Source organism: Protopterus annectens, chromosome 2.part2 (genome assembly GCF_019279795.1).
Source record: "Protopterus annectens isolate FY-2018-M chromosome 2.part2, PAN1.0, whole genome shotgun sequence".
Taxonomy (NCBI): Eukaryota; Metazoa; Chordata; order Ceratodontiformes; family Protopteridae; genus Protopterus; species Protopterus annectens.
Window position 1 is genome coordinate 641420232 of NC_056730.1, and position 23613 is coordinate 641443844.

At 37.5% G+C, this 23613-nt stretch overlaps 1 protein-coding gene across 5 annotated transcripts in view; it reads right to left on the reverse strand.

The window, feature by feature from the left end:
• The window catches only part of DYSF (dysferlin), a 3914743-nt gene that overhangs the window by 2196186 nt on the left and 1694944 nt on the right, over window positions 1-23613 (reverse strand). For all 5 annotated transcript variants that reach the window (XM_044064060.1, XM_044064063.1, XM_044064061.1 and 2 more), the window contains exons 14-15: window positions 15487-15555; window positions 12429-12472 (exon numbers count right to left, since the gene is read on the reverse strand). In XM_044064060.1, the coding sequence (XP_043919995.1) occupies window positions 12429-12472; window positions 15487-15555 (113 nt within the window). The remainder of the gene's footprint in view (window positions 1-12428; window positions 12473-15486; window positions 15556-23613) is intronic.

Genomic DNA, 23613 nt, shown 5'->3' on the forward strand with positions numbered 1-23613 from the left:
TTGGGAAAAAGATGCTAAGGATGAAGCTACCAGGTAACAGGAAAAGAGGAAGGCCTAAGATAAGGTTTATGGATGTGGTGAGAGAAGACATGCAGGTGGTTTGGTGTGACAGAGCAAGATGCAGAGGACAGGAAGAAATGGAAACAGGTGATCTGCTGTGGCGACCCCTAATGGGAACAGCCGAAAGAAGATGATGATGATGACTTACGACAGTACATGATAGATCCTGGTCTATTCTAATATTGTGCATTGCTTTTCTCACAGCTATATTTCCTAGTATTTTTGTTGATCTGTTCCCTCTTCTATACTCTTCTAACAGTGACACTTCTTGTCATAGGTGCTTTATAATTTTCTCTAGTCGATATTTCCATGATAGTATTCAATTTCTCCCCTTCCTTTCCCTCACTAACCTGTGTTCTTGTGGTAGAACTTTATCAGTTATTAATTTAGCTGCACAATAATATATCCTGTTTACTTCTGTTATATCGCATGGATCTCTATGAACAGACCTAATTACTGTGTTCATTTGTTTTATCAAATTTCTGACTTTTTGGGTTTTAGTAACCTTCTGCAGTCTATTTGTTATATTGATCTTGATATATCTGTCCATGTCTATTAAATCAAGCAGTTCTTCTCTTTGTTCACTTTCTTCTAAACTGAGGGTGCATCCCTTGTTTTCCAGTTCCTGCGGGCATTCTATAGAAGGTTCGATACATCTTCCAGTGACATAGTCTCATCATTTTCATCCTGTGCCGTCTGTTGCTCTATCATATGGGAACTCACTGGCCAATTAGAGTTTCCACAGTTTCCTGTTCCTTCTCTTGCTGTCTAACTTCAAGTGAACATTTACACCGGATTCCTGTGGAAGGCTCCAAATTATCTTCATATGGCACCTGACCAATTGCTTCCTGTTCCACTGGTTTCCCTTTAATTTAGATATCTATTACTCTTTCCTGTTGTGGTACTTTTTGAATTAGATTTTCTACACTGAATCCTTCACTTTGCAGGTACTCCATAACCTCAGTTACTGTTTCTTTAACTTCTCCATTACTAATCTCCTTTTCTACTTTTCCTTTGTTTTCTTATTTTTTGTATTGTAAAGTTTTCCATGTCTAGATTCCTTTGCCTGTATTTCTCTTCAAATATCTTTGGTGCTGCTCTTTTTGTATTGGTTAGTTTTGCTTTCTCCTTTGCATAAATATTACACCATATTAAATCTCTTCTTTCCCATGTCCATATTTCTTCTTCAGATGTTTCCTGATCTTCCTGTTTCTCCCTGCTTTGGGGACTCACTCCATTCTGCTGTGATGTAACCTGTGTTAGACCTTCTACATCATATTCTTCACTTTGCAAACACTCCATAACTTTAACTTCTATTTTTTAACTTCTGCTTTACTGATCTTTTCTACATTCCATCTTTGTGATACTATTTTTTTTATTGTGAAATGTTCCATATCCAGATGCCTTTGCCTGTATTTCTCTTCGAATATCTTTGGGGCTGCCTTCTTTACATTGATTAATTTGGCTTTCTCCTTTGCATAAATATTGCACCATATCAAATCTCTCTCTCTTTCTTTCCCATGTCCACATTTCTTTTTTATACTTTTCAAATACCTCTTGGTTTTGTTCTTTATATTTTCGCACTTCCCCAAATGCTTCTTTTTCCAAACAGATCAAGGTTTCTTGATCTATATACTGTTTTTCACAACTCTGTTGTACTAATGAAGACATATTTTCATTTGAAGCATCTGACAGTTTATCTTGCGGAAGTATTTTTCTTTCTTCTAATTTCCCTCTTAATCATTTTGTATATCTTGTGTCTCGAAATTTTGGGCTTTTTGCATAATAGTAAACATACATAATTTCTTTCTTATCCTCAGTAGTCCACTTTATCGTCTTTATGGCTCTACTTTGGCCTATCAGTTTTTGTGATTTTTGTTGACTGCTACTTCCTTCTACAACAGGGGGGCCATCCTCCCCCTGAGCCTGGCCTGGACCCATTGTAGGAATGTTTCCGTATTTTGAGGATTCTACACTGTCATCTTTTCCTGTCCTGGCACCAGTGTGCCTACCATGATTGAGCACTTTTTTATCTTGGGTCTTGTGCACCCAGCTATCTTTTTTAGTTTTTGACCTTTTCTGTCCATGATATATGCTATATAAATACAGTCAATATATCAGTGCCGCCTAGGTGAGATTTTGTGAAAAAAGGGTACACCTCGTGAAGGTACTTGCCAAGACTTGAGGATGAATTAAATTTCAGCACTACTACTCTCCTTTGCTCATTGCTGACTTTTCATCTCTCCATATGGACCTTGATCCTGAAGGGGCATACTGATGTAGTTTCAGATTTAGTACAATAGTTTAATGACACAACCCAATTTCTGGAATTTACTTATGCTTTTAATACAGGGAAAATTTCATATTTGGATGTCAAGTTAACTAAAGATAGGCAAAATCAGAGATACATCGCTAGACTTTTTAGGAAGACTACATATTCCAACTCCTTTCTTAATTTTTCTAGCACCCATCCTTTTCACCAAAAATGATCAGTGAAAGGTCAGTTAGTTAGGGCAGCTAGAATGGTTACGTTAGAAGATGATTTTCTAGTCGAGTGTCATACACAAGTCTATGAAAAAACTATCAAGTTACTGGAAGAGTTAATTGAAGAGGTCCAACAAAAGAGAACTATAGGTTATTACAAACCTATATTAAATAATACCCCATTACAGAATCCTGATTTAAATGTGTCCAATGATACTTTCCCATTGGATAGAGTCAATCTGAATGGCAACTACAACTTTTCCTTAACTTTCATTACCCCTTTTAGTTTAAACAATACAATGTCATGGGAAAATTTAGTTAAAAACTGGTGCTTAGTAAGGGAAGATAGTATTATTGGAGCACAGCTAGATGACCAGCCTAAACTTACCTTTAAGAGGAGTGCAAATTTAAAATGTATTTTAGAAAAGAGTGGTAATGTTCAGAACACTAGACATCCTGGCATGTTTAAATGCAAAGCTTGCACCTATTGTAAATATATGGACGTAAGTCTTTTCTAATTAGGAACAAGAAATTTACAAATAGAAGTAAGTTTAATTGTAATTCTAAGGCTGTCATATACCTTGCTAAATGCCAATCATGTGAAGGTTTTTATGTAGGCAAGACCGAACGTAAATTTAAGGCGCGAGTATACAAACACATTTATAGGATAAATAAGGGAAGAACTGATAATGAATTGGCAAAGCATGTCTTCCTGAATCCAAGACATACTTTTAAATTTAGAGTTTGTAACAAACAAAAATAGCAAGCAGCAGGACCACCACAGCTGATAGCCTAAAAGTGTTTAATAAAAGACAAGCACTTTTGCATTATAACAATGCTTCATCAGATCTAAAAAATGCATGTGTAAAACACTTAAATACCACATTCAAAATATCAAAGTAAGCAATCAAAAACATTTTAATCACATCCAATTAAAATAATTTATTCACTAGACTAGCTTTCGCCCCTCTAGGGCTGTTTTTAAAGAAATGCAACCATTTAACCCTGGATACCTATCAGTCTGCAACTTCAGTATCCAGTGCAACTCAGCCTTTTCTGTAGAACTAATCAAATTGCACCCCCCCATAGTTAGGATGTATCTATTGCAACACCCTAAAAGAAAATGTATGCCCCTGATGTTCCAAGGCTAATTTGGCTAATGCATTCTTAATACCACCTTTCGTAATATCACAGATGTGCCTTAATATTCAATCTTTTAGCCTTTTATTAGTTTTTCCTATATAAAAATATGTACATGAGTTGCAAGTAGCCAAATAAACTACATGTTGAGTTGTACAATCCATATAAAAATGTGGTTTAAAACTAAAATTCAACTTGGGATGTTGAAATACTTGTTCCTTTGAAATAAGGGTGCAAACATAGCAATTACGACAGGCATATGTACCATTTCTTTTGGATGTCACATTGCCTGTAATAGACTTCTTAGTCAAACATAATTGCCTCTTCAAATTTAAAGAATTCTTAAAATAAGACTGAGGAGTTTCAGCTACAACAGAGGTGGTTTTCCCATCCACCATTAAGAACCTCCAATTCTTACGTACAATCTCACATATGGGACCTACATCGTTTGTATATCTGGTCTGAAACCTTAGTCTACAATTCTTGGTATAGTCTTCAAATTGACTATTAATCCGGGGTTTAGAAGAGAAAAATGGCTTATAAGCCATCCCTCTCCAATCACATATCATTTTTTTATTCACATCTAACACATTACTATTACAACCCTTTCCATGAAATTATTATTCAATAAATCCACAGCATCTTTAAACTCTGTATCTGAAGTACATATCCTCGAGGCTCTCATAAACTGTCCTTTTACTATATTAGGGTAAAAATGTCTTGGATGCATACTATCGTATTTTAATATATTATTCTTCCAACAATTTTTATGATATAAAGAAGTATTAAAATTGCCCATATCATCCGTCTCAATGTGTACATCAAGGAAATCTATTTCCTTTCTTGAACATGACATAGTAAATTCAAGGAAATTTGTGGTACTATTCAAGAACATTACAAAGGATATTAACTCATGTTGTGAGCCCCTCCAAAAAATAAATACATCATCAACAAATCGACGATAAAACATTAGATGTTGACTATAATCATTCATGTTCAATATATACTCTTCTTCCCACTTACTCAACACTAGATTTACATATGAATTTGCACATGGAGTGTCCATTGCAATGCACCATTATTGCAAATAACATCTGTATATAAAAAGACATTTTTTCAAAATAAGATCCAACATGAGGCCTAAATTATTTATAATAGCATTCCTATGTTTACTTTTGTGAGTTAACACATGCCTGATAGCCTCAATATCATATTCATTAGGAATGGAGGTAAACAAATTCTTAATATCAAGAGTAACTAACAACAACTCTGAAGTATCATGTAACTGACTTAAAAATCCATATAGATCATTCAAAAATTGCTTAGCATCTTTTAGGATATTAGGAATTAATAAAACCACATCTTTTAAATTCTTCTCTACAAAAATGGAACAGACTTGAGTCACCCAACATTCCCCAGCCACAATCAGTTGTAAGGTAGGATTAACAACATCTTTATGTATCTTAGATAAGCCCATAATTGTTGGTATTATAGAGTGTATTACATAAAGAAAATCATGTAATGACTTTTCAATAGACCTATTCATCAACAGTTCATATAAAATACCATGAACATATTTAACAATGTCCTTCACTTGAAATTTATTAATCTTCTGGTACATAGCTTCTTAATTTAACATCAATGTCATTTTTTCATGATAGTTAACCAAGTCCATAACAACAACAGAACCCTCTTTATCGGCTGGCATTATACAAATGTCTTTATTATTCTTTAAGGAAGACAACGCTTGTTGCTCTGACTTGCTCAGATTATAGAAGGACTTCTTATGTGCTGAATATAGAAATGCACATATGTCGCCCTCACAAGCCCTAACACACATATTAACATGTACAGGCAATTGCGGTACAAACACATTCGGTTTCTTAAGTATGGTTGTATTAGGCATTGGTCTGTCACCAAGCATTAACTTCAGAGCCACATTACGAGCAAATAAATTTACGCTGGAAGATGTTGCATGGATAAAACTCAAATCTCTGTTTAATATACAATGCTCTTCAGAACTCAAAACATAGCTGGACAAATTAAAAATTAAGTAATTTATCTGCCTACCTTCCTCGCTATTTGTAACTCTGCAAATTTGTTATTTAATCTTCTCCTGTTACATACCATTAATATCAAGTTTACTTCTGTAGTATTACACTTCTTGCAATTTAGAATAAATTAAAATTAAAAAAAAAATAAATAAAAATAACTTTATATTTTTCCCAACTTGTAAGTCAATATCTTATTTGTCCTACATCTCAGATAGTATCCATCACAACAAAGTACTCTCTTTCATCAGTCATATATTCCCAAAGACAGAAATGACTGTCAACATAATTTTAAATTTTACACTTTAATTAATGACATTTTTATATATATGAGGAGGATGCATACTATTGCGGTGCAGAAGACAATTCTTCCTACAAATCTTCCTAAACATGGACGTCAATATTTCATTACCTTCTTTGCATACCCATACATCAAAAAACTCTTGTCTCATGCCTAGACCGATATATATGTTTTATCAAATGCTGCCATCTAGTGATGTTTTAAATTAATGCTGATTTGGATGCTGCTGTTAATGTATGTGGTTTTAATGAATATTTTACAATACAAACATTTTATAATATACACATTTTTTAATATTTTTAAATATTTATATATATATATATATATATATATATATATATATATATATATTTTTTTTTTTACATATAGATATATCTTTTTTACATATTTATTTATTGTACTGTACATCGCTAGGTTGATTTAGCGGGTCTATATTACCATATCGAATGGTAACAATGTTGAACGCTCATATGAGCGTAAATGCATGAGAACGTACTTTTTTTGGAGGGTCGCGGTACAGTGAGGATTTAAATATTTGCCCTTTCTTCACTGTAGTGCGACCTCGGAGTTGGAATATATATTTAGCTGGGGGTGTGGGGGGGCGCAGTCCCCCACAATAGCAAGTTCGTTCTCCTGCGTTTTCGCTCATATGAGCGTTCGACATTGTTACTGTTCAATATGGTAATATAGACCAGATTTAGCATGGAGGTTAGGAGATGCCTCTACCATCTGCATAATAGCTGTTTAATATAATTTTTTTTTAATTAATTAAGATATTTTAATTGATTAATTACTGAGTCAAAATGGTTGGCTATGATTCATTGGTTTGACTATATTTAAACACACACACTTCAGCCTTCATTATGTCTCATGAAGCGTTCAAGGAGAACGTGAAAGTGCTAACATACTTGGTATATATATTTTTTGTTTTTGTATTGTGTGATTAAAGCCTTTTTAACCATGATGCTGCCTCAAAAGTTTTGTTTTTGGATTTTCTGCCTTTTCATTGTGGCACTTTATCTTTTGGCTGTTTTTGGAATTTGAATTTAAGTTGTGTTTGGACAGCCTTGGGAACATGGCGGAAGGGCAAGCAATTGAACTTGAATATAATCATAATCATTCCCAAAATGGTAATGTGACTGTCAGTGGCACTGATATTTTTAAACGTTTGCTTCAAGCAGACAATAATCAACTCCTGAAGTTTAATAGGAGTGAATTGGTGAACAATGAGGACACTCGAAAAGTTAATGAGCATTTAACAAATGCTCTCCAATTAACAAGGATGCTGGAGGGCAAGTTAACTAAACTCAAGACTGTACAATGGCAACGGAAGCATATGGAGGCATGCCTATACTTCAAAGTTGCACCGAGAGGGCTCAGCATCCTCAAAATTCCGACTTATGGTACCACTTATCCCAATTTGCTTGTCAAATGGCAAAAGCTAAACCTTGAAACAAGTTTTGGCTATATGTGACTACTCATTGAACAATACATGCTAATTGAGAATGCTACAGCTGCCGAAGCCACTGAAATACAGCAGCAACTTTGCCCGTTATTTTCAAAGAATGAGTATGATGTTTTTTTAAAACAACTTAATGTTAATTTGTCCCTAATGGAATGTAGATTGCTACAAAAAAGGAAAAAGAAGTTAGAATGCAATTGCCAAGACTTTCATAAGGGTTACATTTTCTCCTGGCTGAGAGAAATGAGGGAACCAATCCACAGATGGAATAGAGATCCACCTACTTTGAAAGCCCACTTAGGAGCCTCGCAACAAGCTACCACTTCCTCTACTGTGAGTGAGACACAAAATGAATTACAAAGCCAGGAAGGGAATGTCCCTACAAGAGGAATCGAGGAATCAACCTGTACAAGGAATCAAGATCTACCTACTTCAGTGCTCCAGTCCAGAGACTAGAAATACGTTAATGCCTCTATGATGACTGAAACCTTGAATGAGATACAAAGCCAAGAAGTGAATGCTTATGCAAGCGGGCATGAAAAATGCACATCCGTTGTATCTACAATGGATGTAAGGAGGAAAGAGAAGGACAATATGACAGTCATACCCACTGAAACATCATTTTTTGTCCATTTCTGCTACCAATAAGGGATTTAGAGAAGCCACAGTGGACTCCAAATCATAGCACCAAGAATCAGAAATCATCGGGGGAAGCCCTGGGATTTCAGAGAAAGGCTCAGAAACAAGTGAGTTACACTTAGTTGTGAACATTTCTAAATATGAACTCAAAATGGCTGAGAAATCATTGTTCAACAAAGGTTTATCCTTTTTATCCTCTAGAAGGACTGACATGGCTGAATTTATTATAGATGTTAATTTATAAGAAATGTTGCCGTGAAAATGTTGTTTAATGACAATAAAGCGAGTAATACCAATGTGTTTAAGAAACTAACCACCTTTATACCCCACATCCTCTCCTCGAAGCTTTTGAGAGAGCATGTGAGAGGGATTTTTTAATATTATTTGAACCCAATAATAGGAAAATAGACAGAATTTTTATAATCTTACCAAGGAAGAATATGAAACGCTTATAGATTTACAGAAAAATATGGCATCATCATCATCAGACTGGCTGATAAAGGCGGTGCTGTGGTGATTTTAGATAGTGAATTTTATGAAAATAAAATGATAAATATGTTAGGAGACATTGATATGTATAAACAGCTAAATAATGAACAGTTGAATAAGGTCATTAGGGACATGCACAGTAATTTATATGACTTTTGGATGAGTAATGTCATAACCAGTAAATTATATAAGTATCTTTTAGTTGAACAATTATGCATTCCAACTTTTAGAGGTCTTCATAAAATTCATAAAGACTTACAAAATCCACCCCTGAGACCAACTGTTTCGAGTAGGGGGTGGTTAACGGAACCTCTTTCCATATACTTGGAAAAGCGGTTAAGAAATGTAGTAGAAGGGACTGAAACTATAATTAGACATACCCAGCACTTTCTAGAAAGTTTCTCACAATATGTATTTTCTGATAGATGTAAATCTACAGCATTGTTTGTAACATTGGATGTTACTTCATTATTTACAGCAATACCCAATGAGTTTGGGCTGGACTATGTTAAAATATTTCAAAAACAAAAAAGGGTGTCCAATGAGATTACAGTGAGATGTATGATGCTTTTAGAATTAATTATTGAAAATAATGTGTTCTCTTATGGCAGATCCTATCTACAAACCTATATTACCAACCTCATGATGGCACATTGGGAAAAGACCTTTATCATGGACAGTGAATATGAGACGTATATGGGATACTACAAGAGGTTTGTGGACGATGTCTTCCTTGTATGGGAAGGGAATGTAGAGAATTTGGAAACTTTTATTAACTACATTAATAATACTACTGAGTTTTTGAAATTTGTGGGAAATTGGTCTAGGTATGAGATGATATATGGGTATAGAAAGAAGGTAATGAAATACTGACATCCATGTACAGGAAGAATTGTAGGAAGAATTATCTTCTACATTGCAATAGTATGCATCCTCCTCATATATATAAAAACATGGTTATTAATCAAGGACTGAGGGTCTCTAGGTTAACTAGTCAAGATATGAAGTTTCACACCACAACTAAGAAAGTGGAAGAAGAGTTTTTAGATAGAGGATATACGAAGGATGAATGCAGAAGGTTATACAATGATGAAGTCATAGACAGAAAAGGGAAAGGGAGACCAATTTTTTTAAAAGGAATGGTGAAGTCAATGAGAACTTAGGTAGGCAAGTAGCAAATGAGACCTATAATGTCAGGATGATTATTCCGTACTCAAATAATAATAAAATGATACGAGAAATTATAAATAAAAATTGGACTATTCTAACAGTGGATGATAAAATAAGAAATTTAGTGGAAGATACCCCAAAGTATTCCTATAAGAACACAAAGTCACTGAAGAGACTATTACATTATGAGAAGAGTGGTGATTACAGAATACAATCCACAAGGAAAGGTACGTTTCCATGTAGAGGATGTAATCAAAGTTCACATATGGCAGGTACAAATACATTTATACATCCTGACACAGGAAGAACATACACTTTTGAACATTATGTAGATTGTAAGTCCTGTGATTTAGTCTATCTGGCTATGTGCATGAAATGTACAGCTTTTTATACTAGGAAGACTAACAGAACATTAAGAGAATGCGTAAGAGAACATTTATACGCTGTAAACCGAGAGGATGAAAGTAATGTATTAGCCAAGCATGTGATTACTAATGATCTTTCCGATAAATTTAAGTTCCTGGTAATAGAGTTAATTAATAAGAGTGTTAGACTTGGGAACTTTAAAAACCACACCGAGAAGGTGGAAGTTAAATGGGTTATTAGACTGCAAGTGGATAGAAATAGTGGGCTGAAATTTTACATACATGCATATAGAAATGTGAAAGTTTATAAATATTATATATATATATATATATATATATATATATATATATATATTGTTTTTAATTTAAATTTTATAACAGGTTTTTGGATTGTATTAAGTAGATTAATATTTTACTAATAGGTGCTTTATGCTAACTCTACCTGCCTTGGTTATATCTTCCCAATATATATGTTTTATCAAATGATGCCATCTAATGATGTTTTAAATTAATGCTGATTTGGAAGCTGCTGTTAATGTATGTGGTTTTAATGAATATTTTACAATATATACATATTATAATATACACATTTTTTAATATTTTAATTATTATTTATATATATTTTTTACATATAGATATATCTTTTTTCCATATTTATTGTACTGTACATCGCTAGGTTGATTTAACATGAAGTTTAGGAGATGCCTCTATCATCTGAATAATAGCTGTTTAATGTAATTTATTTTATTAATTAAGGTATTTTAATTGATTAATTAATGAGTCGAGACGGTTTGCTATGATTCATTGGTTTGACTATATTTAAACACACACACTTCAGCCTTTTGTTATGTCTGATGAAGTGTTCAAGGAGAATGTGAAAGCGCTAACATACTTGGTATACTTTTTTTTTGTTTTTGTATTGTGTGATTAAAGCCTTTTTAACCATTGCGCTGCCTCAAAACTTTTGTTTTTGGATTTTCTGTCTTTTCATTGTGGCACTTTATCCTTTGGCTGTTTTTGGAAAATTAATTGTGAAATTCATACTGATGAAAAAAAATAACAGCCACACTATGATAAACAAACTTTACAATGGCCACTGTGAGGTCCTGACAGTGCTGTATATACTGTACAGAGGTCTGTAACAGAGCATCTTGCCAAACTATGGAATAATCCACCTCTGTAAGTATAACAGACCACTGATTCATATAATTAAAAAACTGGACACTTATATGGGGGTATCATGCAGCAAAAACAGATGCAAAGGCTTTCATGCTCCAAGACAATGCATGCCACTAACTATGAAGTGAAACTGTAAACAATGTCTCAGGTCTGTTGCAAAATGCCTCAGATACATACTGGGTAGGTTATTAATAGCAGCAAACATATAAAGTGACCAAGTCAAATCTGGTTAAGATGACACAACCTATTCCTGATCCTTCTTAGGCATGAAGTATTTCTAATAGCATATGGCTATGCTTAACAAAGCAAAAGGTTAAATAATTTAAAATATGATACTACCCTAAGGAGGAGGAGAAATATTGGTTTATGTCAAAGATGGAGGAGGAAAGAGAACTTACAACTTCGCAGAAGAGTATTAATTTTTATCCAGAAGGCCAATAATCTCAAATGAATGAAAGAATCTCAAAGATAAATGTGGAAAGATAATGTATCAGGAGAATTTTCATTCCAGTGTCATAACCACACTTCTAGCACCATGTACTAAAGTAATGACGTCTATCACTGCAAATACAAAAAAGTGCAATGAAAATTAAAACAAAATAAATAAATAAAGATCCCAATAAATAAGCAACCAAAATAACCACAATCAGAAATGAAAAGGAGTTCATGTGACCATTTTAAAATAATGTGCTTGTTTTATCAATAGTTATTATGGGGAATTAAAATCCATCCACCTTCAACTATTATCAAAGTGATCAATGCTGCTGATTTTTAACATTGGGTGGTTCCTGAAATCCTGGGTGTAAGGCTTTGTATATACTTATAACAGAAAAGACAGGTCAGTACATCAGGAAGAAATAACATTTGACATCTATGCAGCAAAAAAATGCCCCCTCTGCTGTTAACAAGAGCCACCTTATTTCTGTCTTGCCTATACCAATATAGGCGTAAGATATCCTTCAAGCCCACACCACAATTATCAGAATTGAAAATCCCACCACACAAGCACAAAACATATTCTCATTTTACAATGCAACACAATAGTACCTTTCTACCACCGTAATGCTCTCCTTCATTTTGGAACTTACCAGTCAGTTACTCGTAATCTTATTTTTTCACACATTGAAGGGAACTAGGAAAGAACACAAACATAATGAGGTTACCTTTATTAGGTTATACCTACACCAAAATTTGTTTACCATTATTGAATAAATGCATTAGTCGTACCTAAAAAGCAGTTTTCACACATTTATGTAGAAGAATAACTGATGAAGATTGATTTTCTAATTTTACCTGCTCTTTATTAGTCATGTAAAAAAATATTGTGCAGCTGTAGTAATGGAGACCTGGCATAAGGGTTTTCCAGCATTTTTAACAATGTCTCTTGTCCTTTAATCTGTAGTCTCTTTTTACACTTATGTTAGTTAACTTAATTGCTACCTGCTGTCTTTTACTCTTCTAAAGTGTACTTCTAATCATATAAAATTATATAATGCATGTGAAGAATTTCATGAAAGTCTTACATATGACTTGAAATATCAGCTATAATTCAGCTGTGAAATGATCTATTTTTGCAAAGAGTGTGAATTGCAGTTGCTTTTGCTTATTTTTGAAAATCTAGGAAGAACAAATGAAAGAGTACTGTAAGATGTCGGTATAATTAATACAGTCATCTCAGTTAATATGTCAAAACGTTTTAAGCAACCATATCTGTGGACAGATGTTGAAGACATAAGATACAAATAAAAATGCCAAAATTAGTTAAGTGTGCCTCCAGGTGACTTGAGACTGATTACCAGGTTGGTGGTGGAACAACCAGGCAGCAGTTTGATTCTCCCATCCATGAGTGAAGGAGACTGGGGTTCTGCTCAGCTGATTGATTCAATGCAAGAGGAGGCTTGCAAATTCACAGTGACCACAAGAACAAAGCAGACAAGCTTGGCAATCCCAAGCCTGTGGTGGTAGCTCTCAGGACGCATGCATGTGGGAGCATGTACACTGCACAGGGAGCACATAGGATGATATTGCAATGATGTGGGTGCTCATGTCAGCTCCCAGAAGGCTGGTGTAGGGCAGTAACAGAAATCTCCAATGGCTGAGTGCACAGCATCTCCATTATCAGTTCTCTCCCAAACTTTAAAAAAAAACTGATCAATGGTGGGGCTAATGATCAGAAGGCAGCAGGGAAAATAGTCAAGAAGGTCAGAGAAAGGATTAGTTTTAAACAATAATTTGTATGCCAAATATTGGGATAAAGAACGCTGTTGAATGCATAATCAAAAAAGAAATACAGTACCCATTTTCCAACTCTATCTTCATTCTTATGGCACCTTTATTGTTAGTATTTATACCAGTTTATTATTCTGTATTATCTAGAACAATACTGGTTACTCCTTGATCCTTTATTTTCACCCTTCCACTCTTTCTGTTACTCTCCACAAGGATTATCTCCTAATTGGCAGTTTTGGGAAAAAATATCTATCACAATAAAAACAAAAAACAAAACTAAAAAAAAAAACTGAAACTCAGTGGTTGTAACATTTGTACAAAAACAACAACCCGTTACTTTCGATGCAGCTGTTATATTGGTATAACTTCAAACAATCATATCAGAAAATAATTCAAAGCTAAGCAAAATTCACTGGTAAGGTAACTACCAAAGCAAAATGTGATAAAGATGGATTGATGGCAAAGAAAAGAAAGCATACATTTATGTCCACCTCTGGTGAAACTGGTTTAGCAAGCACCCTTGTCAACACAGGGTCATCCACGCAGGGTGGATCAGATGTACGTGAGTGGAGATGGGGGTGGAAGCTTCAGGTTGTGAAGACTCCTGGTAAACACCAAATGAATCTCACTTTTAGCAATCTCATCTTCAAGCAACTATGAATAGAGGTCAAAGACAATAATCAGGAATATGAATAGATACAATGCCTCATGATGTATGTACACACCACTGGGAAATAGGCCTCATAGCAAAACTCTACACCACCTAACTACAGTAAGGTCACCAGACTTGAACTTTCGCATACTACTTTCCAGTACCTCCTAACAAGCACTTTCAGATTATTCTTCATTAAAAGGAGGACCCATGTGACAAATTGTTATGTCAAGGTCATGTGTGCCAAATTTACAGTGAGAATAGCTAGTTATGTGAATGGATTGGCAAACTAAAATTCAGAAATGATGACAAAACAGACATGAAAGAATGAAGGATACAGTTATACAATGAAAATTACGTTATTCAAAAATCTGCACATTAGGAAGCAGCAATCATCATGTCCTTTGTAAATCCAACATTATCTATTAAAATATCCAAATGAAAAGACAGAGAAATATCTGCAGCTGCAACTGTTTAAAATAAAATCTACAACCATGGCATGAAAAAATAACTCCCCTTGCCAAAATATGCATAAACTGAAAAGATAGTAAAACACTCTTAGAAAAATCTTTAAAAAGTTATCAAAACTTATCCATTGAACATCATGAAAATACAAGTAACCTCACATAAACAGTAAGAGACATACACACGTTTGACTCCCTAAAAGGGAAAGACAAATGGCAGAAGGTGCACTTAAACTAATGCACTGTTCAGTTGTCAGCAAGAATATGCCCATTGCATCCAAAATACATAAGGAAGTCATCATCAGATGCTCACAATGGCAAAAAGACACTACTCAAAGAAATTCAAGAATACAATGCAATTATTTAAAAAATATTTTTAAACAATGATGTTATTATAATAGTAAATGTAATACTTTTTTACCCATGGCTGGCTTTTTGTTTGATCATTATGCCAGAGACGAGTAAATTAGCTATTAACCATACCTAGTCATAGGTTATTCTTAAATTATGCATCCTACTCCTTCTCAAAAGAAAAGTGGAAGTCAAGTTTAATGCACTGGAGAAGTGCAATATTCTGGCCTCTGTGTAGGTTAAAATTTATACAGATTTGGTCACAGTATACAGAACAGCATTTTTGTTTTTAAGAAATGGCAACAATAACTTTTTCCTAAGTTGGCAGAAAAACGATCTTTTATTGACCCCCACAACAAACCTACAAATCAACCATTAACCAAAGAAACATTTCTCATACCGGAATACATCACTACTATTACATTTATTAGAATATTTAATTTGCTTTACCTTAATTGGCAAAGTGAGGGTCTGATTCCACTGAGGATTTGCATTCTTCTCAATTATCTTTGTGTACAGCTAAACATAACAAAAATATAAAAAAAAAACAAAATAAAATCAGCATCCACAGATCAGATTTAACAAAAAGATATTTACATAAATATACGTTCAGTGGCACAGGTTTTATCACTGTTTAACATCAACAGAATTTTGAAAAATCAATAATAACAATGTTAACAAACAGGAGTGAGGCAAAAAAGGAAAGACGGAAGATGGAAAAACAGAGAGAAAAAAAAGTTATGTCTTACCATAACATTCCATCTGAGTTTTCCATCTTCACTTGCCATCACTTGTGGGTTTGGTTTTGATCCTTTGGGACCAACTCAGTTGTTTCTATTGCACATGGAGTCCAAAAACTCTCAAGCTCATCCCTTACCCATAACGCATGGGGGAGATTACCTCAGATCGAATTTGTTGATTACAGAATGAAAGACATAAAAGGTATTCAAAGAGACCATATCTGGACTATAATTATATTCCAAAAAGAGCTCACTTGTGAAAGTCCGTTTTTCCAGTAAATTCAGTATGGGGAAGGAGGGAGGGGAGGTGATGACTGATGAAGATGGACAACTCAGATGGAACATTATGGTAAGACATAACTTCTTTATCTGAAGTTGTCAATCTTCATACTGTCATCACCTGTGTCAACAGCTACTTAGAACCCTGGATGGACTCAAGAAAGGATACTCCTAGGTTCATAGGTTGGTACTAGGCTATTGGCCCTAGGACCTATACAAGCCTAGCCATAACAATTTCCTGAATATGTCTTTCCACAATATTTACTTCCCTGGACCTCTGTCTAGCAGGGCGACTGATGTGATCCCCAGGGTGAATTTCCTATTTCCCATCCAATCGTTAAGGTTCCTTTTGAAGATGGCCAAGGAGGTGCTCTGCTTGATGTGTATGGGCAGTCTATTCCAGAGTCTGGGGAGTTTCTGGGTCAGGAACCTATCCCTCCAGCATGCTTTGTTCATTGTGATGACAGGGTTTAGATCCTTGGAGTGTGTGGTTCTGAGGGATTGGGATTTCTTTAAGTGGAGCATGTCCAACAGCTCAGGGTTTGACATGACCTTGTATGTTAAGCAGAGATCGCCTCTGAGTAGATGATATGCCACAGAGTATAGCTGGAGTTTTTTTAGACAGTCAGCATAGGGCATCTGCTTTAGGCCTGTGATTCTTTTAGTGAGTTATTTCTGCGGCCTTTCCAGCTGTTGCAGATGTCTTGTGAGGTACATACCAAAGGGGGCATCGCTGTAATGGGTCTAAGGAGGGATGAGTATAGTGGGACAATGACCTTCTTTTTTCTGGATGAAAATCCCTTAGTGATTAGGTGTGCCACATAGAAGGATTTCCTCACTGTTGTGGCAATGTGGTTATCGAAGGTGAGACCACTGTTCACCTGTGTCCCTAAGTATCTAATCACACTTTTGGCATTTACTGTACTGCCACCTATGTGGTAATTCATGGGTACATGGTTTTTCCCAAAAGGGATAACTATACATTTCTTTGCATTATGCTTGAGCCCATGGCTCTGGCACCAATCATTTGTTTCTGTAAGGCCCTTTTGTAGAATATCCACATCATTTGGGGATTCAATAATGGCTCCGAGTTTGCAGTCATCTGCAAACTTGGTTAGCCAGAGTCCCTTAGTGTTGGCCTGTATTTCACAGAAGTAGATGCCAAACAAGAGCAGTCTCAGGACTGAACCCTGAGGTACTCCGCTTGTCACTTGTCTGGAGCTGGATTTGGAGTCAGCTACTTTTACAGTCTGGGTTCTGCCAGTAAGCCAGTTGGCAACCCATTGAGTGATGTAGGGATTTATGCCCAGCTTAGTAAGTTTATCTATGATTCCAGAGTGAGGGATGGTGTCAAAGGCCTTGGCGAGGTCCAAATAGGCTGTGTGGACTGCCTTACCCTCGTCCACAGCTCTGGAGACTGATTCAAAGAAGTCAATCAGGTTCAGGAGACAAGATCGGCCTTTCACAAACCCAAACTGGGTGGGGTCTAGTGTTTGAAGGTTGCCAGTGTCTTTGTTTATAAGTTCCATGATAAAACTTTTCATGCCCTTGCAGATCAGGCTTGTCAGACTGATGGGACGATAGTTCCTGGGTTCCAAGGTGGATCCCGCTTTGTGGAGTGGGAAAACTGTAGCTGTGCTCCACTCAGTGGTCACAAAGCCTGGGGTGAGGCTATGATTAAACAAGACACTTAGGTGAGGTGCCAGTTCATATTGTAGTTCATGTGGTACACAGCCCGGGATGTCATCTGGTCCCATGGATGCTGTATTCTTAGCTTTGGAGAGTGCAGTTTCTACCTGTGTGGCCGTGATTACCAGAATTTGACAATCTTTTGGTATTGAGATGGGCCCTTTAGGGGGTGAGAGGGGGGTGAAGTTGGCACTAAATCGATCTGCCAGGATATTGGCAGTATCCTTGGGATCAGCATATTTAATGCCATTCTGTTGTAGCTCAGAGCATATCTGAGCATTGCCATTTAGATTCTTGACATAACTATAGAATGCCTTGTGGTTGTCTTTGGAATCTTTGGCAATTTTATTTTCATAACTAGCTTTGGAGGATTTTATGAGGTATCTCAGCTTCTTACTTTACTGAGGCTAGTAAGGGAGTTTTTTGCATCCTGGGATTTTCCTCTTTTTTGCAACAGTTTCTTTCTTCTGTTGTACAGTTTATTTATGGCAGGGGACCACCAGATTGGTTTCCTTTTTTTTTAGAGGAGAGCATCTTGGTTCTATTTGGGATGGCACGATTCATGAAAGAGTGGATGTGCTCGAACAGTGCCTTAGTGTAGGATTCAGCAGTCGAACTTTCAGCTCCTGTCTGCATGGGTATCATGAAGTTTGTCACTTCTGACTTGAGTAGCATGAAGTTGGCTTTGGAGAAGTTTTTTACAGAGGTTTCCTTACTGGGGGTAGGGGTGGGATGTGGATGTCAAGGGTGATTTGCTTATAGTCAGACCTGACCAATGAGGGGGTGATCACTGGTGTGGAGCATCTATCTCCCATGTTGGTAATGACCAGGTCTAGGACATTGGAGCCCCTGGTGGGACAATGGATTAGTTGATCCAGGGCACTGGAATTTATAAATTCCAAGAACAGTTGGGAAAAGGTGTGCCCGAGTAGTTTTCCCAGTTAATGACAGGGTAGTTGAAATCACCCAGTATTAGGGTGTTTAGTTTTATCTTAATATTTTCCAGTATGTTTAGAAAGGTGTAGTGAGAATCTTGGGGCATGGTGGGGGATCTGTAGCAAGCTACAATTTGGATTGCAGTCTTACCTAGTGTTAGTTGCACCTGGAGAATTTCAGATGCATTGTGTTGGGCATCTAGCCTGGAGGTGTGAATATCCTTGGTGAATATGGACACTCCTCCACTTTTAGTGTTTTGGTCTTGGTTTGGTGGCCGAAAAGTGTGGTAAGAGTTGTAGCCTGGTATTGCAGGGGTGCTCTCTGGAGCCTTGAACCAGGTCTCAGTTACTGCACAGATATCGATGTTCTCGATTTTTAGGAGTGCCTTGAGAGAGTGCATTTTGAGGTTTAGACTTCTAGCATTGAGTAGAATTACCTTCAAATTTTGCATGCTTGCATCTATTATGGTGGTGGTTTTGTACTTTGAACATTGCCTAAAAAAGGCACTACAGGGGTGACAGGTGCAGACCATCTCTGGCAAAGAATCGTGGTTTGTCGATCATGTCATCCCAGGCAGACAAATACTGGATCCCCTCTGAATGACACCAGAAGCTTAGCCAATTGTTGAAGTCAATCATTTTGTCCTTATACTGTGGAATCACTCTGGGCGAAGGCAGGATGCTACTCAGGGCTAAGGTCATACCTGCCTGGGCCACATGATCTGAGAGCTCTTCCATGTCTCTTTTCATGTAGTCCAGGGAGGTACATCTCAAGTCACTCACTCCAGCATTGACAATGACAGAGTAGTATTTGTACTTGTTGTGGAGTGACTTGAGTGCATGCGTTATGTGGTGGATCCTGGCACCCGACAGGCAGCTGAATGTAATTTTCTCCTTGTTCAGCCTGGTGAGTGGGACATCAGTGTGCCTGACTAAAGAGTCACCTAGGACTAAAGTGTTGGTTACATTGTCTTGCCTCTGGGGCTGTTGTTGGGTGGCACACTGGTGTTGTGAGCTATGTGTCACTTTGGTTGTGACTGGTATTTGTTTGCGCTTCAGCTTCGGAGGTCCTTGTTGCTTGGCCAGGTTAATGTTAAGGGCCTCTGCATATGTGGGTTTAGTGTTGCTATGTGTGGGTGTTGATTGTGTGGGTTTTGAAGGGTTATGTGTTGCTTGAGGTGTAGTGCAGGTGCTAACCTTCTCCTCTTGACTGTCTAGCACAATCTTGGCTGGAGAGAGCTTTGCTTCCAGTTTGGCTATGTAAGTGTATCTCTCACAGGTTGTAGTGTTGGGTGGTAGGAGGACAGGGTTGTCTGTGTACATGAGGCAGTTGCTGCATTGCCCCAGTATGCCCAGATTCACCAGGAGGACAGGAGATATCACTGGAAGCCGACCCTTGGACATGCCTGTTTAGGTGCTTTTTTGTAAAGTACAAGAGATGCTTTCCCTTACCTTTGTAAGGTACTTTGCAATTATAAGCTGTTTAGTGCCTACAATTAATTTCTCCTTATTAACAAGGAGGGTTGAGCGCTTGTATCAGTTTAAGGCTTCCTAGTGCTTTCCAGCAGGTTCTAGAGCAAGTGCTAGTCACAGGATTTCAGATTTAGTGCTACTACTGAGAAACCAGCTAGTTCTAAGGGAAAATTTGAAGAGCAGACTAAATGGTGTTCTTCCCCTATAGAGCAGATCTGACTTATAATAAGTAACAAAGGTAAGGAGAAATGCCCAAGCTGCAGCTGTACAGATGTCATCCATGGAAGTTCTTGATGGAAACACAGCAGAAGTAGCTTCCGCTCTAGTTGAATGTGCTTTCCGTGGTAAAGGTAAGGAGATACCTCTCCTCTTATAAACAAAGGAAATGCAATCTTAAATCCACTTATCTAGATTCTTTAACAGGTCATCCCAATTTGATATGTGAAAAGGAAACAAACGGTTAGATTTCCTGATGTCCTTGGTCCCATCAAGGTAAAATCTTAGTTGTCTGTGAACATCTAATAGATGTAATGTGTACTCGCCCTTATTAGAATCATTTGGGAAAAACACTGGCAAATTAATGCAGTGATTATCAGATTGGTTTCGGACATAACTTCAGGTAAAAAGGAAGGGTTGGTCTTGAGAGAAACTCTATCCTTGTGAAAAATCAAGTATGGGGATCTAGATGAAAGTGCCTGAATTTCTGAAATTCTTTCAGCTGAGGTAATGGCTACTAAGAACAGAGTTTTCCAGGATAGCAACTTCAGATCACATTTAGAGGCCTGCTCGAGCGAGGTTTGTGTCAAGGTCTATACCACTAAAGTAAGTTCCCAAGGGGGAGTACGGTCCTTGTAAGAGGGCTTTAAGAGGAGAGCACTTCTTAAAAAGATTTTGCAAAGTCTATGTGAGGCCACGGATGATCCATGAAAACCATTGTAAAAACAAGAGATGGCTGCCAGTTGAACATCAGTTGTAGAGGTGATAGCACCATCACTGAAAATAGAGGTTAGGAAGTGAAGAATTTCGTGGACAGGTGCTGAAAAGTGATCAAAGTCATGTAAGGAGGTGCAGTGAATGAATCTCTTCCATTTTCTTGCATACAGTTTGCAAGTAGATGGTTTATGAGACATCAAAGTATGTGTTTAACTGGGGAAGACAGCATATCATGCCTGGCCACTAATGAAAGTGGAGAAACCAAGCTGTCATTGTCAGACTTGTAATGTCTGGGTGACTGATGCCTGTTGGGTTTGACATGAGGTCTGGAGTTGGATCCAGAATCCATGGTGCTTGTACCAGATGAGGCCATAGGAAGGGGAACCAAACCTGGCTAGGCCAAATGGGGGCAATGAGGATGAATTTGCTCTTTAACTTGGCTGCTTTCTGTAGAAAATTGGGAATTAGTGGGGTCGGGCGAAAGGCATAAAGGAGACAAGGGGGGCCAATCATGGAGAAGAACATCTCTCTGTCATTTCCCCGTCTGGAAGGATGACGGCAAAGTAGCTGCTGCATTTGTTGTTCAGAGGACAGGCAAAAAGGTCGTAGCAAGGCTGGCCCCATAATCGGAAAATTCTTCCTGACAATTTTGGATTGCGAGACCACTCGTTAGGCAGAAGAAAGCACCTGCTCATTTTGTCTGCTATCACACTGGACTTCCCCGGAATATGTGTTGGGATCAGAAAGCGGTTGGATGAGACTGTCCACTGCCAAACTCTGAGGGCTTCTTGGCATAAGGGGTAAGATCTAGTTCCCCTGTTTGTTGATGTACCAGACCACTGGCATGTTGTCTGTCTGAACTGCAATCATCCCCAGAGGTAGAGTCTTGGAATGCTCGCTATGCTAGTAACACAGCTCTCATCTCTAAAACATTTATGTGCAGGTTTGCCTCTGATGGGGACCAATGCCTTGGACTGGCATTCCCTGGCAATTCCCCCCCACCCAAGCTGGGAAGCATCTCATGTCATTGTGGCCTTGGACTGAGGGGGAATGAATGGGTGTCCTTGACAAACTTGGCTTGAATAAATCCACCACAGAAGAGCCCTTTTGCATGTGTTGGTGATCAATACTGGCATTGTTAAAGGATATTGAAGGATTGACCATTGTACCACCAGTAACCGCTGCAATATTCTCATGTGAAACCTGGCTAGGGGAATAAGAGTTAATTGATTCTAATGCTTGAAGCACTAGACAGTGCAGGGACTCTGTTTTTTTGTAGCACAGCCTGAACTTGAGTATGTATAGTTTCCAGTCAAGACAGATGGAGTGAAGCGATGGAAGTTCATGGGTCTAACAGCACTCCTATAAACTTTAGATTTTGTGTGGGTTCCAATATGGAAACACCTAGAATCCTTGCAGTCTTAAGTTAGCTGCTACTACTACCATACATTTAATAAACACCCTGGGGGCTGTGGTGAGACCAAAGGGCAGAACTCTGAATTGGTAATGACTGGCTCCCAGCTGGCAGAGAAGGAATCTTCTGGACCATCTGTCCATCTTTATGTGGTAGCATGCATCCAGAAGATCTAGAGCATATCCAGTCATCCTTTCCTAAAAACTGAGGAATGGACTGAACTGTGACAATCAGGAATTTGTTTTTTTGCACAGATTTGTTCACTGAGATCCAAAACTGGTCTCCAGTCCTCTGTCATTTTTGGCACTAAAAAGAATCCTGAGTAAAATCAGGATCCTATTTGGTCTGGTGGGACTTTTTGGATGACTCTTTTTTTCTAGAAGCTTTTGAAGTTGAATAGCTGCCTGTTCTCTCTGACTGTGTGAAACATCGGGGAATCTCTTTGAACAGGGAGGATGAAGGGAAAAGGGAACTGTATAGCCTCTGGAAATGATTCTCTGCACCAAAGTATCTGAGGTGATTTCCTGTCAGACATTTAGGTGCAGTGATAAGCAAACCCTGATTGCCTCCAGAGGTGGACAATCAGGCCTCCGTTCAGGAGTGCTGGAAGGGTTTCCTGAAGAAGGAATCTAGGGAACCCTGATGTTGCAAGCTGCCTCTGCTGCGAGGGTAGTGTCTTCCATTATTGTTCTGCCCACTGCATCTGGAGGAACTTTCACCAGGCATAGTCTGGAAAGATCTTTGAGACTTCCTGAACCACATTTTGCCCATTCCTCATTGGTTCCTAGGAAAGGGCCTCTGAGAGTGGAAACAATACTCCTATGGCAGAAAGGGTTTTCCCATTCTTCTCACATCTGGTTAAAGTGTCTCTAACAGTTAAGCCAAAAAAGGAAGAGCTGTCAAAAGGTGTATTGGCAAATGAAGACTTGAAGGGCTCCGCAAAATCAAACAATTGCACCCAGGCATGCCTCCTTATAGAAATTCCTGAACCAGCTGCTCTTGTTGTTCCTTCGGCAAAATGAGAAATGAGCATCATGGATGAATTGGAAAGGGATGTCAGGGTAGCTAACTGAGAGGTGACTGAATCCCGTACCTCCTCATAGACAGCTCCTGA